Source organism: Caretta caretta, chromosome 1 (assembly GCF_965140235.1).
Source record: "Caretta caretta isolate rCarCar2 chromosome 1, rCarCar1.hap1, whole genome shotgun sequence".
NCBI lineage: Eukaryota > Metazoa > Chordata > Testudines > Cheloniidae > Caretta > Caretta caretta.
This window is the reverse complement of record NC_134206.1, coordinates 310,986,364-311,002,941: the sequence shown is the minus strand read 5'-3', so window position 1 is coordinate 311,002,941 and position 16,578 is coordinate 310,986,364. Positions and strand designations below refer to the sequence as shown.

Sequence of the window (16,578 nt, the reverse complement as noted above, 5' to 3'; positions counted from 1 at the left end):
GGCCTCTCTTTGCAATCCTAGGATATAGACCTTCCGGAGTGTGGATGTGTTGATAAAACAAATGGGGAGGGAGGGAGGGAGAGAGAGAGAAAATTTACTGAGCATGGTAGAAGGGGGTTAACTAGAAATAATGAGGTAACACTTAGGGCTTGTCTACACTAGGACATGGGACACTCCTTGGAGGAGGATAAAGTGACAACAGATTAAAGGCACTTTACTCCTGAATGACAGTATCCTCCCAGGGTGGGGGATGGGATGTGGTTAAGGCACTTTAACTTTTCATGTAGATGTGGCCAAAGGAAAGGAAAATGTAGGCTAGATACCAGGAAGCATTTCCTGACTGAGATATACAAGGTTGTGGAATAGTCTCCCAAAGGATGTGGTGGAAGCTCTGTCTCTGCAGAGAATTATAAATAAACTGGAAAAAGAGCTGAACACAGATATGTTGTGGAGAATTATCCTACACTGGCAGAGGGATGGACTAGATGATCTGTACTGTACTCTCTTCTTGCCACACATAACAGCAGTGGATTCTCAGTTTCATAAATTCCCTCAGTGCAGTGCCATGAAGAAAGCTGACGGAGGTTTGGCTGGAGTGCCATGCTGCTCCTTTAAAATACTTTGAACTTCTACAACGGAGAAGGATCTCAGTTCACTTTCATGAGCATTCAAGAATTTATCCTCAGAACATTCCTGTAAGGTAGGGAAGAACTAATTGCCTAATTTACAAATAGGGAAATGGAGGCACAGGGGAGTTAAATGACTTGTCCAGAATTATACAGGAAGAATATGGCAGAGCCAAGAATAGAACCAAAATGTCCTTACTCCAAATCCTGTGCCTGAAACAAAAGACCACCACCCCCCACTTCTCCAACAGCCAAACAGCTACACAGCTCTAGATCCAAATAGCAACCTTGGCTCAGTAAACACTAAGTAATCCTATGAACTACTTACTGGTGATTGGCTGATTATTCATGATATATTAAAAATGATTTTTGTACCTTAATTGCATCTCCCAGAACAGGCATTACTACTAGTAATTATTATTTTGTGGCAAATGTTAAATTATTATTTAGCTTCAATAAGTACTCATTATTGGATGATACTAATGATGTGATTACTTTGGCTATTTCTAACCGTGCACATAATTTCCATTTGTTTTCTTTATTTTAGTGACTTTCTATTACGCTTGGCTGCTATCACCACCTGGCTTTTGCCTAAATGCTAAAATCAGAAATGCAAAGGCTTAAAAACAAAAAAAAAGAAAGAAAAGAAAAGAAAAGAAAAAGAAAAATATAATTAAAAAACCTGAGCTATACACCACATTTTACTTTTATGACCCCCAATTAACTCAAAACATGAAACCGGACATTTTACCTGTTTTGCCAGTATTGTGAATGAAAGTGTCTTCTGAAGTTTCCTTTTCCCAACCTTGGAATTTAAGTTTTTTGAGATTTACATTTACTTGGGTAAGATCTTCATCAATATTAATAGGAGATTGTTTGGCACCATTGCATGCCGGATATTTCTTCCCCCAGTTCTTTTGGTTCATAGTTCCTAAACATCAAAACATAACAGGCAAACCTTATAGGTAAACATGAACTTGCAAGCTAGTACTCTTATTTTTTGCACTTGGAAAAGGTAAAATATAGAATGTAATAGCTTGGCAGAAATCTTGCCTTTCTTAGTATTCATTTACATGGTAATATGCAATACATATTAATGTAATCTCTAATTACATCCGAGATATTAGACATAGAGAATCACCTTTTTAGGCCATCTAAAAAAATCATGTACAAAGAGTAAGGTGAAATGATCATGGACTGATGACATAGCAGATCACACAAGCACACAAAGTATATGCTAAAATATGTCTCTAGGAATGGAACAAACATCTAGAGGCGGTCAAGCGAATCCAGAGTCTGATCATCTTTGGGAAATGCTGCAAAATCTTCTTCGCTGAAAAAGCTTGTACGCTATAAGACTGGTGCTTATAACACTGCCACCTTCTTGTACCAAATAAAGCACTGCAGCCACAACACAAAAAGAGGAAATTAATAACATCTAAAAAAAAATCAAAAACAAAATCCTCACCCCAAGCAGAATTTTTACCATTGAAAGGGAGACATGACAGAGACCTTATGATTCCACAAAGTCTGCTAATGACTTTGTTATTACTATGGGAATAAATGGCAGGCACTCCGATAACATGGTAATGAGTGTGGAGGATTTGGAGGTGATCTGTAATAACTGATGAATATTATATATGGTCTTTCTGTTCATCTGTTGTAAGTGGGGGTTAGCCCATGAATACTGAAACAAGGAACTCTGGCAAGATAAAAAGACAGGTCCTCAAGGACAGGGTAGGCAGTGACTGTAGAGGAACAGATTGAGCCCCAGAGGCCAATGATCTGGGGTAAGACAGGCCTGCCTCAACCTTTCGGCACGTGTATAGACTGTTTATTGTTTTAAAAGCCTCTACTTTTATACTTTGCCTTGTTTCTGCTGTTAAGATTAAACAATACTTTGTTTTAAGAAGGCAGTTTGTGGTCACTATTCAATGCTGGCCAAAAGTTTCCAAAGGGAAGAGCTGCAGGTACCAAGTCCAGTATGACCCGGTGAGAGTAAGCTTGGTTCATCCACAGAGTGCTGTAGTCTAACACCTGATCTAAGAGTGGGAGAAATGTGTGCTTCTACTCCAGGGAGGTCAAAGCACTAGGCCTCATGCTAGAGAGTGGTGCAATGAGTGGTCAGAGAAGGGGGTCAGAGGTGCAGAAGTTTTGCAGCTGTGACAACGGCCAGTGGTATAAAACTCTACAATCAGACTGATTGATCTGTCTGTGTGTCAATCTCAAACTAAATAATTCAGGAAAGTGAGTTAAATAGGGTACTGACATCACCTAACTGTGTATAAGTAATGCAGGTACTGCTCTGAAATTTTGACAGATGAAACTGTCAGCTGCAATATCCAAGCAAACTAAACAGAGCTCAGAATGTAGTTTTAGATTTTCTGGAGATGGGGGTTATAGCTTCATAGTAAGTACCTGACCACTGGAGAATGCCAACCTGTCTAAACTTCCAGCCCTATCCAAACATGCATACTCCTTTTAGTGGACAATCTCTAAAATGACTAATGGTGAACTTTGATGGGATTTCCTATTGCAAGGTAATATCTTGCAGTCTTGTGGAATTTTCGTAAGAAAAAACAGAACATGAGGCGTGGAGCTAACATTCCACTCTCAAAACTTCCTTCAGAGGATTCTGGGCACAGTAAATAGGCATTTCTTGTGGTAAAACAAGGACAATGGGGAATTCAAAATACCATCTGCATGCAGAAGCAGAGAAATGTAGGGCTGGAAGGGAGTTCAAGAGGCCATCTAGTCTATATTACTACTTAATAGGAATGTCCAAGGTGATTGCATTTACAGCCAAGAAAGTTCAAGTCAAGTCCAATATCTATTCCACAATACCATATCAGTTGTATATCTAGGGTGAACTGACTATGCACTTTACCAGGATTGGTCTGTTTTTTAGGAACAGTACAGGTTTCCTGGCTGATATTATTGAGGCCAATTTTGTCCCAGATTCAATTTAATTGGCCAGCTGGCTGGCCAGCCTACCCCAACTTCATGCCAGCGTACAACTTCCCTTCCCCCAGTAGCATTTCCTCTTCTCAATTGCCTTCTGTGGGAATCCTTGCCTGCAACTCCCATAGTCTAGACATCATCTCTTCTAGACCCTGTTTATACTGCATCACTCGTTGCCAGTCTCCTGATTTAAATATGCATACACAGTAGCTCAATGCCTCAGTAAAAATTCATAAGGCATATAATTATGGTCAACCTCTTTCCCCCTCAAAAATGCCCTAGTGTCCCTCTTTTTCAAAAGACTCAAACCTGATCATTCTACTTGTCTTTGACTATTGATTGTTTACAACGGTATCAATTTACTCTCCTTTAACTCAGTCTGGGATCCATACCAATCCAGCTTTTACCTTTCCCACTCTGCTTAAACTGCATTCACCAAAGTCTCAGACAACTCTTCCTAGCTCTACTATGTCTCAGGGTCTCTATCTTGACCTTCCTGTTGTTTTTGGTAATGTTGATCACCCTCCCTCTTCTTCCTCGACATACCGTCCTCCCCTGAATTTTGTACCATGTTGAAGGCCAGCATCTGTGCTTTGCTTTCTCTCAGAGCTCTATGAACAGTATATTGCCAGCAGTTAGAAGTTATCACACACCTATTTCCAAGCAAGCATATTTATTCTTCAGCTAAAAGCATTTAAGAGAAAATGCATATAAAAACAACAGAAGTTCCTGTATGCATGCTAAAAGCTTACCAGAGTCTTACCCCATCAGTCTTGTGGGGCCTTAGCAGGCCCAAGTCTTTTCCTTCCGCAAATGATCATTTGGACAGAAGGTTCTGTCCATTTGCTGGATCAGAAAGACGGCCCTGAGGTCAGTTTAAACACAACCTTTTTATGCCAAAAGCCCTCTAGTTATTTGCTGGTCTCTAAGAAGTCCAGTTTGAACCAGCATATGCAAGACTCCCCAAGGGTGGTATCTCTCTGGAGGTGTTTACAATTTGAGTGATTCACCTATGGCAAACCTCCTGACTCTGCACCCGCCCGCCTTGAGTTGCATACATAAACCGTTCATACCCTTAATACAATGTGGTCCCCCAAAGATACTGCTTGTGGCTGACATCTCTTTCATTGTCCTCCTCTGACTTTTGTGGCCCTGTCCCTTCATTAGCACTCTTTTCACAGCATCTTTGTTGATAGATTATTCTCCCTTCCTTACCTCCTCTGTAGAAGTCCCACATGTTTCTGTCCTTCACTCCCTCCTCTTCTCCTTACTCCTGGGAGACTCAAACAGCTTCCACAGTTTCTGCCCTACGCTGACAATTCCCAAATTTATCACTTAAAACCAGTCCTTTCCTGCTCTACCCTGTTTAGTTTGCAGGTGTACCTTTCTCTCCTACACCTTACCTGGATAGCTTATCTCCAGTTCAGGCTCAGCTGAGCTTCTTATTTCTCTCTTTTGTCCACCATCCTCCCATTCTCTAAGGCTTGCAGTCTTTGTGTCATTGCTGACACTTCCCTTCCTTCTCCTCATATGAGCATCCAGGCTCTTGCCACTTCCTTCTCCACAACATTTAAAAAGTCTGATCCTTTGTTTCCGATTGTATGGAGATATCAGTTGTTCATACCCTTGTCATCTCCCCTCTTCAGTACTGTATCCTCTTCCTAGTCCTCTCTGGTTTCCTCAATATCCATTTCACAGCTAAAATGTTCATTCTCCCCATCAATCACAGTGTGCCACTATCCTCTGCTGAATCATTGCACTGGCTTCCCCTTGCTCACTGCAAAAACTTTTAACTTCTAGTCCTCATCTTCAAAACTCTGCCCTGGCAAACTGTTGGATGTTATGCCCTGCTGCATTCCCCTCAACCTCTTTTTTCCCCTCCCAGTGATGCCAGATATGAGGCCTCCACAGTTTCTTTCTCCCACTGCTGTCTTCTTTGCACTTTCTTCCCTCCCAGTGCCAGTGCAACAGGCCCCTAGCCTCTCTTCATTCGAATCCCCTCTAAAGCTTCACATCATCTATGAAGCCTAAAATTAAAATCAAAACATTTTTAAATAATTAAAAACGAACCCATAATATATGGCAACTCCTTCCTCTAGTTTTTCCAGCATGTTTTGTGCTGCTGTATTTGTCATTTAGAATGTAAGCTCTTTGAGTAAAGGATTGCCTTGTTATTGGAGCCTGAGACAGCACAGAGCATAACAAATCCTGAAAGCTAAATTAATAACAATGCTAATAAATAATCCTACAGTACCCCAGGAAGCACAGAATGGTTATAAATCCTCCATACTGCCCGGAATTAGTGCCATTAAATAGGAAACTGGCTGTAAGTAGTGCAGCATCACTAAGGCCCAGCAAAGACAGTTAGACCCTCCAGTCCTAAGGTAAAGGGGAGGAACTTGAAGTAAACAGGAAAGGATGGAGGGTGGTGTCATGAAAAAGGAGGAAGTATGACTGGCAAAAGAGAGAGGACAGAAGGCTGGGGACACAGGAAGGGATGGTGGCTGGCTGCTTGGCTAGGCAAGGAAGGAGTATGGCTGGAGAATGTGTGGGAGGGAAAGGGCCTAGGTGGCTTGGGAAAGTCAGAGTAAGTGAGGATGCATTGGCAGGAGAGGGAAAGGAAGCACATATTTTTTTCCCCTCCCAGTAAGAGCCCTGCGCAACCTGCTACAGCTGGCTGGGGAAAAAAAAGAATTACCTTTTTTAAAAAAAAAAAAATACCCAAAACAAAGGACAAATTTTGAAGGAAAGTTTTTGTGACTTTTTTTCAACCAGCTTTACTGCCTACCCGCTTTCAGTTACCAAAATTCTACGTGTGTGTGAACCCTGATGCCCTGGGAGAAAGTTACTGAATTGTACTGATAGCTTTCCAATGATATGTTGCACATAGTTACTGTTACAGGATGATCTCCTTCCTGTTATGAATAAAGGAAAAGCACAAAGTCTCCCTGTTGCTCTCTAGTTGAGAAAAAAATTACTGATCTTTGTATGGTGCCATGAATGTTAAGTGAAATCCAGAAGAATGAAAGAAAAGGCATTTTCAAACGTGCAACTGAAGGAGAGATAAGACTTCCAACTAAGATGAATTAATCAAGCCTCCACATTCACTGCGCATGGTAGGAAGTATGAACAGTAATTGGAAAACTTTCAAACAGACTTTTCTTCTCTATATTACAGCAGTTGGTGCAACTGAAAAGCTAGATAAAGAGCAATATCGCTGCTTACAACTGCAGAATCACAAGCAACTGATATTGACCTGGAGGAAGACAAAATTGGCAAAATAGTTTGCAAAAGTTTGATGCATACTTCTCTTCAAAAGGAGAATGAGCTATATGAGGAATATTATTTGAACACAGTAATAAGAAGTGACATCTGATGTGCTCATTTCATAGATAAGCAACTACAGAGATCTTACATAATTGATCGAATAGCATTAAGAGTTAAATATAAAGCAAATCACAGACAAACTGCAAAGAGAACAGGAGTTCAAGCTTGATGGTCCAATTCATATGTGTATGCCTGAGAGCACTATTACATGTAAGTATTGGTGTAGGTATTGAAAGTGAAAATTGGTTTAGATGATTTGTAAAAGTTCAACAAATAAACAAAACCCCATCAACTCCAAGATATTCAGCAAAACAGCAGATTGTTTAAACGTAAGTGTTGTGGTGTAAAATCACAGTTGTTGTAAAATCACAGAAATCGCTTTTTCAAAGCAATTCCAGCTATTTTGAAAAAATTATGAAAACTGAAGGTAAGAAAATAATTTTGCAAAACTATGCTTTGCTGAGGAAAATAATAATCTTCATTGTGAAACTGAGGCAGGCCCGAAGGAGAAAATGTTAGTCAAAGCGGTCATCTGTGGAGACACATCTGAAGCTTCACAATGATTGAGAATGAGTGCGAGCAAAACAGGTAACAAGCTACAAGAAAGGTTGCTTATATCACTATCATCGTTGTTCTTGTTCTGGGGGAAAAAAATCTCCACAGCTGACTCTTAGTCCTTCTCCCTAGCTGAGTCTCATGTTCAATTCTGCTCCTTCCCTGCTCCCATTTAGGGCTGCCTGGAATAAAAGGAATTCCATTTCACCAAAAATTTTGAGACTTCAACATTTGTTTTTGTTTGGATGCAGAACAACAACAAGACCTTTTGAATTTTTTTCACAGAAAATGGAGGGAGAGAGAGACACATCCCCTGAACAGCTAATAGGCTAGTGGTTACGACACTTACATGGGATGTGGAAGACCCAAGTTCAAGTCCCTTCTCTCAATGATTCAGAGGAGAGACTTGAACCTGGTCTCCCACATGCCCACTCCCATTCTCTCAATTCTATCCTGGACCTGAGAAACTCTCCCAAGGAAAGTTTAGTCAAAACAAGCAAGTTTCCAGGAAAAGTTTGGGCTTTGATGAATCAGTATTTTTCTTATGAAAAAACATTTTCTCAGAAAGATTCCCAAGCAGTTCTACTCTCCAGGATGCCATCTCTCCACTGATAGCTGTAGCTACTGACTCTGTGATCTACCCTTGTCTGCTGAGCTCCCTTGAAATCTGGCCCATAATATATTATTGCACAGCAGACCACTCCCCCAAAATCACTCTTGCCTTGTGTTAAAATACCAACAGGAAAAAACATCCGTCAGATGATAGTGCATGAAACATCTAGAGCTAGCTAAAGAAGTACACAGGATTTCAAAAGACAAGCTAGGAAATTAACTAGGCTGTCGTACCCTCTGCAAGTCTACAGAAGAGGTGCTTTTCAGAGGGTTGATGCACTGCCATGCACATACAGTCATGGCTGTAAACCATCTCGACGTACATTGTATCCACATGTACACAGTGATGGTATACGACTTGTGGTTCACTTATCATGTATCAGTGCTGCTTGGGAAACATTATGCACAAAGAACTTCAGATTCAAATCTGAAGCCAAAGGAATATGGTTCTGAAACAAGGAACACATATTGCATATAATTTCAGCACATTACGGAGAATGGACATATTTGTGCAAGAAACAAGAAGTTGAGATAATTATCATTCCCAGGAAACCAAAGTATGCCAGAAAGAAGTACATTAGGAAGGAGGGTTTTTAATTTGGGAAATTCCATTTTCCCAAGACTACATTTTAGTAAGGTACCATAGGTCAAAACTACCAGAGTATGTAACTGATTAAGTTCATGTTTCTCTTGAATGGAGGTATGTCTGCCCGGAGGCAATGTAAGATGGGTTAGTGTTAACAGCAGCTACTAGTGGATAAATGCTTTGCAAATACGTCAAGGTGGAGAGACCACTCTCACTTCACAGGCATAAATTTTGAAAACACTAAAAGATTAGAGCCATAGTTGTAGGGATTAGGGATGGGAGAACTATATCATATAAAATAACTAGTTTGACTCTATTCCCAAATTGAACCGTCCCTCTTGTCAGTCATCTGAAATACTGCTTCTGGCATAGGCAGCTCAGCATGAGTGGAACGGGACCGTAGAAAAACAGTTATGGAAAAGGCACTTGAAACTACTTTAGGTTTTCTTTAGTACCCCTCTCCCTATTATCTAAGAAATGGAACCCTAGAAGACTTTATTTTTAAACTTGAGTGACAGATGAAAGAGAATAGAGAAGGGATATGGAGGTTTTTCCATCTTTTCTTTAATTCCGTCCTACCCAGTTTTCTCCCTTACTTCCCATCTTTTCTTCTCCCCTTTATTTTTAGAAGTATATACTGCACACATAAGGGAGATTAAGGATATACATTCTATGCAATTAGTAATACTGGAACTGCCTTAGCTAAAATCTTACAATCTTATTACTTTTAAAGTAAGTGATATTAAACAATTCTATTAAAGCAGAATAATTCTACCCAGTGGTACCAAGAACGCACAGTCAACCTGTGGAATTGTTTGCCAGAGGATGTGGTGAAGGCCAAGACTATAACAGGATTCATAAAAGAACTAAATAAATTCATGGAGGATAGGTCTATCAATTGCTATTAGCCAGGATGGTCAGGGATAGTGTCAATAGCCTCTGTCAGCTAGAAGCTGGAAATGGGCAACAGGGGATGGATCAGTTGATCATTATCTGTTCTGTTCATTCCCTCTTGGGCACCTGGCACTGGCTACTGTCAGAGACAGAATACTGGACTAGATGGACCTTTGGTCTGAGCCAGTATGGCCGTTATGTTCTCAGAATAAAACCAACATTTAGCAGAAGCTTGTCTTTCACGATCAGAAGTTGGTCCAGTAAAGATATTACCTCACCCACCTTGTCTCTCTAATATCCTGGGACTGACACAGCTACAACAATACTGCATATGAACTTGGGATCTACCCAACACCATCCTGCTACTTAAGCTCCTTTGTCCCACTAGGGTCATCTCACCAGTTCCATACTTAGAATCATAGGGTTGGAAGGGACGTCAAGAGGTCATCTAGTCCAGTCCCCTGCACTCATGGCAGGACTAAGTATTATCTAGACTATTCCTGACAGGTGTTTGTCAAACCTGCTCTGAAAAATCTCCAATGGTGGAGATTCCACAACCTCCCTAGGCAATTTATTCCAGTGCTTAACCACTCTGACAGTTAGGAAGTTTTTCCTAATGTCCAACCTAAATGTTAAACCTCGCTTGCTGCAACTTAAGCCCACTGCTTCTTGTCCTGTCCTCAGAGGTTAAGAAAAACAATTTATCTCCCTTCTCCTTGATAACAGTTTTCAAGTATGTAAAAGGTTGTTACAAGTTCCCCCTTGGTCTTCTCTTTTCCAGACTAAACAAATCCAATTTTTTCAATCTTTCCTCATAGGTCATATTTTCTAGACCTTTAATCATTCTTCTTAATCATGTGGACTCTCTCCAATTTGACCACATCCTTTCTGAACAATACTCCAGTTGAGGCCTAATCAGTGCGGAGTAGAGCGGAAGAGTTACTTCTCGTACCTTGCTTACAACACTCTGGCTAATACATCCCAGAATGATGTTCGCTTTTTTTGCAACAGTGTTACACTGTTGACTCATATTTAGCTTGTGGTCAACTATGACCCCCAGATCCCTTTCTGCAGTACTCCTTCCTAGGTAGTCATATACCATTTTGTATATGTGCAACTGATTGTTCCTTCCTAAATGGAGTACTTTGCATTTGTCCTTATTGAATGTCATCCTATTTACTTCAGACCAATTCTCCAGTTTGTCCAGAACATTTTGAATTTTAATCCTATCCTCCAAAGCACTTGCAACCCCTCCCAGCTTGGTATCATCTGCAAACTTTATAAGTGTACTCTCTATGCCAATATCTAAATAATTGATGAAGCTATTGAACAAAACCGGACCCAGAACTGATCCCTGCAGGACCCCACTCGTTATGCCCTTCCAGCATGACTGTGAGCCACTGATAACTACTCTCTGTGAACAGTTTTCCAACCAGTTTTGCACCCACCTTATAGTAGCTCCATCTAGGTTGGATTTCCCTAGTTAGTTTATGAGAAGGTCATGCGAGACAGTATCAAAACCCTTACTAAAGTCAAGATATACCACATTTACTGCTTCCCCCCATATCCCCAAGGCTTGTTCCCCTGTCAAAGAAAGCTATCAGGTTGGTTTGACATGATTTGTTCTTGACAAATCCATGCTGACTGTCACTTATCACCTTCTAGATGTTTGCAAATTGATTGCTTAATTATTTGCTCCATATCTTTCTGGGTACCGAAGTTAAACTGATTGGTCTGTAATTCCCTGGGTTGTCCTTATTTCCCTTTTTATAGATTAGCACTATATTTGCCTTTTTCCAGTCTTCTGGAATCTCTCCCGTCTTCCATGACTTTTCAAAGATAATCACTAATGGCTCAGATATCTCCTCAGTCAGTTCCTTGAGTATTCTAGGATGTATTTCATCAGGCCCTGGTGACTTGAAGACATCTAATTTGTCTAAGTAACTTTTAACTTTTTCTTTCCCTATTTTAGCGTCTTCTGATCCCACCTCATTTTTACTGGCATTCACTACGTTAGACATCCAATCTGTCCAACTGAAAAACTGTCAACTGTCTTCAATTGTTTTTCCCCTTAGACTTGCTTCCCATGGGATCTTACCCACCAACTCCCCGAGTTTGCTAAAGTCTGCCTTCTTGAAATCCATTGTCTTTATTTTCCTGTTCTCCTTCCTACCATTCCTTAGAATCATGAACGCATTTCATGATCACTGTTACTCAAGCTGTCTGCCATTTTTAAATTCTCAGCCAGTGCCACCCTATTTGTCAAAATCAAATCTAGAACAGTATCTCCCCTAGTAGCATTCTCCACCTTCTGAAATAAAAAAATGTCTCCAATACATTCCAAGAACTCGTTGGATAATCTGTGCACTGCTGTGTTATTTTCGCCAACAGATGTCTGAGTAGTTGAAGTCCTTGTTTGGACTTCCCTTCTGCACTTTCCTCTAGCTCTTACTGGGCTGCACTTCCTGCTCCCAGGCTGCTTCCATTCTATGGTGTCCATTTCTCCAGCACCAGCTCCAGTTGCTGAGGCTGCATCCCTTCTTTTTCACCTCAGCTATGGGTGCCTCTCCCCCATTTCCCTCAGTAGGCAAGAGCTCTCCTCTACTCCCTGCCACAGCTCTGCCCTCCTGCACTGCTTCTCCCTACCTCCACTACTTAAGAATACCCCCTTCCAACACCCAGCTTCACTATCCTGCTAATTTAAAATTATCCTCAACCTTTCAGATTAAAAAAAAAAATCTAGGCATTAAACAGCTGAGTGACTTGTCCAAAGCCAGAGAGGGAGTCAGGGCAAAGCCAGGAATAGAATGAAGTAGTTCCTGGGGCCTCATTTTGGACTCAGATAATTAGATTATGCCTCTTACAAATGTCTCGTTTCTTCTGGCTTTTCCAAGATGCTAACTGCCTGCCAATAAGTAGGTCAAGAGTTCAAAACCAAAAGTAACTAGTACTGCTTTCTCAGGTACAGTAATATCAAAGATCAACTGTCTGACCACCAGGGAAAACTTTAATGACATTGTAAAAAGCATTCAGGAAAGTTCAGCCCTCATATAAGCAGGCTCAACTATTACTGATTCAGTAATTATGAATCTAGTGAGTTGTGCCTTTTATACCACAGATATATTTGGCACATATCTAGGGGCAGGGAAATTGATGTATTTTATGCTGCTAACACAGGATGCAGCATTTAAAATGAAACAAACAAATGAACAAAACCCCCTAGATGGCTGGCAACTGTCAGTCCCTGATGCAGTCAGGACAAGTGAACTGGAAAAGATAGTCTGGTATTTATTTTAGCTGCTTATTTATCCTTTTCATGTTTTCATATCAGTGTATTGGTATTGTGTGAAAATGCACTTCAACCTCTGGACACAAGACAATAAGTAATGTACAAATAAAGACTTGTAACAACACAACAATCATGGGTTGTCTTGAGTAAATGACATCTACTGGATGACCCAGCACAAACAAGTTAGTAAACTCAACCTCTGCTATCAGAATATAAGGGTATGTATGATCTTCTGCCCTTGAGCGAAATCCAGTTCAAGGTGTCAATAAGTCTGGGAAATTCTACAGGGGTCATTTGTTGTCTCCAAATCACACAAAATCTAGTACTTTCACTGTGTTAGATAGCAATGCTTTCTTGATTATCACACACATTGTAAGGAGAGTGATCATTTTAGATAAGCTATTACCAGCAGGAGAGTGGGGTGGTTGGAGGTATTTTTTCATGCTTTGTGTGTATATAAAAAGATCTTCTACACTTTCCACAGTATTCATCCGATGAAGTGAGCTGTAGCTCACGAAAGCTTATGCTCAAATAAATTGGTTAGTCTCTAAGGTGCCACAAGTACTCCTTTTCTTTTTGCGAATGCTTTCTGCAGTGTCTCTGAAGCAGAACCAACCCCCCCCCCCCCCAAAAGCATGGCTTTTGAGTAGAACTCCCCAGAAAGCATGGCTTTGGTATAACATCACAAATTGAGTGTGATTGCCACTGGGGAAAGATGCCCTCAAGGATTAGGAAATGAGGTGTTGCAGATTAAGAGAGGATGCCCTCAAGGATTAGGAAATGAGGTGTTGCAGATTAAGAGAGGAAGTTGGAGATCCAAAGTCCTGAACTACCAGTTTGGAAGAAAAGCTTTAAAATAACAGAATACAAAATAGCTGTAGTTATTGTAAGAAAGTTCACTCCCATAGGCCCTGAAAGTTCTGTAACATGAACCTAGGCCTGGTCTACACACAGGTTTTTACTAGTATAAAAATGGGTTGGTCAAGGGTGGAATATTTTAAACGGTATATTGGTACAATACTCTTAACGTGGACATAATTACATTAATGTAAAGGTGGTATAGATTATTTCTTTTCCCATTTAAGAATAACTAGACCAGAATAAAGTACCTTGATACGGATATAACTGTGTTCACATTCGTTAAAGCAGTACACCTCTCTAGTATAGACAAGACCATAGATAAGTACATTTGTTAGTTTTTCAGGGCAGAAGCCTTGTCATCTTACTTGTCTATAAATTCCCAAGGACACTCGCAATGTGAGATAAATAAAACTATGTAATCATCACTTGCATTGTGTCTAGTGACACAGAGATATGGCTCAGCAGAACAAAAACTGAAAAAAAATTAGTGACACTGCTGGACAAGACCAAGAACCAACTTTCTCCTTCCACACCACCCACGCTGGATAAAATGTTTAAGCCCTAAGTACAATTGTAGGGATAAAAAGCAACTTTGCAATCAGCATTATGATATTACTGCCAGCCTAGAGATTTTTCTGCCTGGGACTCAGCCTGATAATGATTCAGAGTCAGGGTGAGGAAAATACTGAGCCAATTGTGTAGAAGGATAAATGCCACTGGACACTTTCTTTTAATTTAAAAACAGTTTGCTCGTTCGCCTCGCCTTCCTTCACATCCTTCCAAAACTGGCTATTGCTGGCTGGTTAGCAAGTATATAATCAAACACTTGCATACCAGAGAGATACCAGTCTTCACTATAGATCTATCTGCAGTGCTGTTTAGATTAGGAGGGGAATCATTAGAGAAAGTCAATCAGACTAGAATCATAGAATCATAGAATATCAGGGTTGGAAGGGACCTCAGGAGGTCATCTAGTCCAACCCCCTGCTCAAAGCAGGACCAATCCCCAATTAAATCATCCCAGCCAGGGCTTTGTCAAGCCTGACCTTAAAAACTTCTAAGGAAGGAGATTCTATCACCTCCCTAGATAACGCATTCCAGTGTTTCACCACCCTCCTAGTGAAAAAGTTTTTCCTAATATCCAATCTAAACCTCCCCCCCTGCAACTTGAGACCATTACTCCTCGTTCTGTCATCTGCTACCATTGAGAACAGTCTAGAGCCATCCTCTTTGGAACCCCCTTTCAGGTAGTTGAAAGCAGCTATCAAATCCCCCCTCATTCTTCTCTTCTGCAGACTAAACAATCCCAGCTCCCTCAGCCTCTCCTCATAAGTCATGTGTTCCAGACCCCTAATCATTTTTGTTGCCCTTCGCTGGACTCTCTCCAATTTATCCACATCCTTCTTGTAGTGTGGGGCCCAAAACTGGACACAGTACTCCAGATGAGGCCTCACCAATGTCGAATAGAGGGGGACGATCACGTCCCTCGATCTGCTCGCTATGCCCCTACTTATACATCCCAAAATGCCATTGGCCTTCTTGGCAACAAGGGCACACTGCTGACTCATATCCAGCTTCTCGTCCACTGTCACCCCTAGGTCCTTTTCCGCAGAACTGCTGCCGAGCCATTCGGTCCCTAGTCTGTAGCTGTGCATTGAGTTCTTCCGTCCTAAGTGCAGGACCTTGCACTTATCCTTATTGAACCTCATCAGATTTCTTTTGGGCCAATCCTCCAATTTGTCTAGGTCCCTCTGTATCCTATCCCTGCCCTCCAGCGTATCTACCACTCCTCCCAGTTTAGTATCTTCCGCAAATTTGCTGAGAGTGCAATCCACACCATCCTCCAGATCATTTATGAAGATATTGAACAAAACCGGCCCCAGGACCGACTCCTGGGGCACTCCACTTGACACTGGCTGCCAACTAGACATGGAGCCATTGATCACTACCCGTTGAGCCCGACAATCTAGCCAACTTTCTACCCACCTTATAGTGCATTCATCCAGCCCATACTTCTTTAACTTGCTGACAAGAATACTGTGGGAGACTGTGTCAAAAGCTTTGCTAAAGTCAAGAAACAATACATCCACTGCTTTCCCTTCATCCACAGAACCAGTAATCTCATCATAAAAGGTGATTAGATTAGTCAGGCATGACCTTCCCTTGGTGAATCTGTGCTGACTGTTCCTGATCACTTTCCTCTCATGTAAGTGCTTCAGGACTGATTCTTTGAGGACCTGCTCCATGATTTTTCCCAGGGACTGAGGTGAGGCTGACTGGCCTGTAGTTCCCAGAATCCTCCTTCTTCCCTTTTTTAAAGATTGGCACTACATTAGCCTTTTTCCAGTCATCCGGGACTTCCCCCGTTCGCCACAAGTTTTCAAAGATAATGGCCAATGGCTCTGCAATCACAGCCGCCAATTCCTTTAGCACTCTTGGATGCAACTCGTCCGGCCCCATGGACTTGTGCACGTCCAGCTTTTCTAAATAGTCCCTAACTACCTCTTTCTCCACAGAGGGCTGGCCATCTATTCCCCATGTTGTGATGCCCAGCGCAGCAGTCTGGGAGCTGACCTTGTTCGTGAAGACAGAGGCAAAAAAAGCATTGAGTACATTAGCTTTTTCCACATCCTTTATCACTAGGTTGCCTCCCTCATTCATTAAGGGGCCCACACTTTCCTTGGCTTTCTTCTTGTTGCCAACATACCTGAAGAAACTACTCTCCTTTTATTTCCTCTGAACCTTCACATGAGTGGTGCTAACTGATAATGTGGCAGCACATGACCCACACTTGCCAGGTATTTATGGTAATTAATTTTTGGCTTTCATTCATTAATACCCAGATTATATTTTTTCAGGTAATTAGC

General features: G+C 41.2%; 1 protein-coding gene across 4 annotated transcripts in view; it reads right to left on the bottom strand.

Moving 5' to 3' along the window:
* Window positions 1–16,578, bottom strand: part of PTPRZ1 (protein tyrosine phosphatase receptor type Z1) — a 198,494-nt gene that overhangs the window by 97,506 nt on the left and 84,410 nt on the right. For all 4 annotated transcript variants that reach the window (XM_048836185.2, XM_048836184.2, XM_048836186.2 and 1 more), the window contains exon 3: window positions 1,378–1,557. In XM_048836185.2, the coding sequence (XP_048692142.2) occupies window positions 1,378–1,557 (180 nt within the window). The remainder of the gene's footprint in view (window positions 1–1,377; window positions 1,558–16,578) is intronic.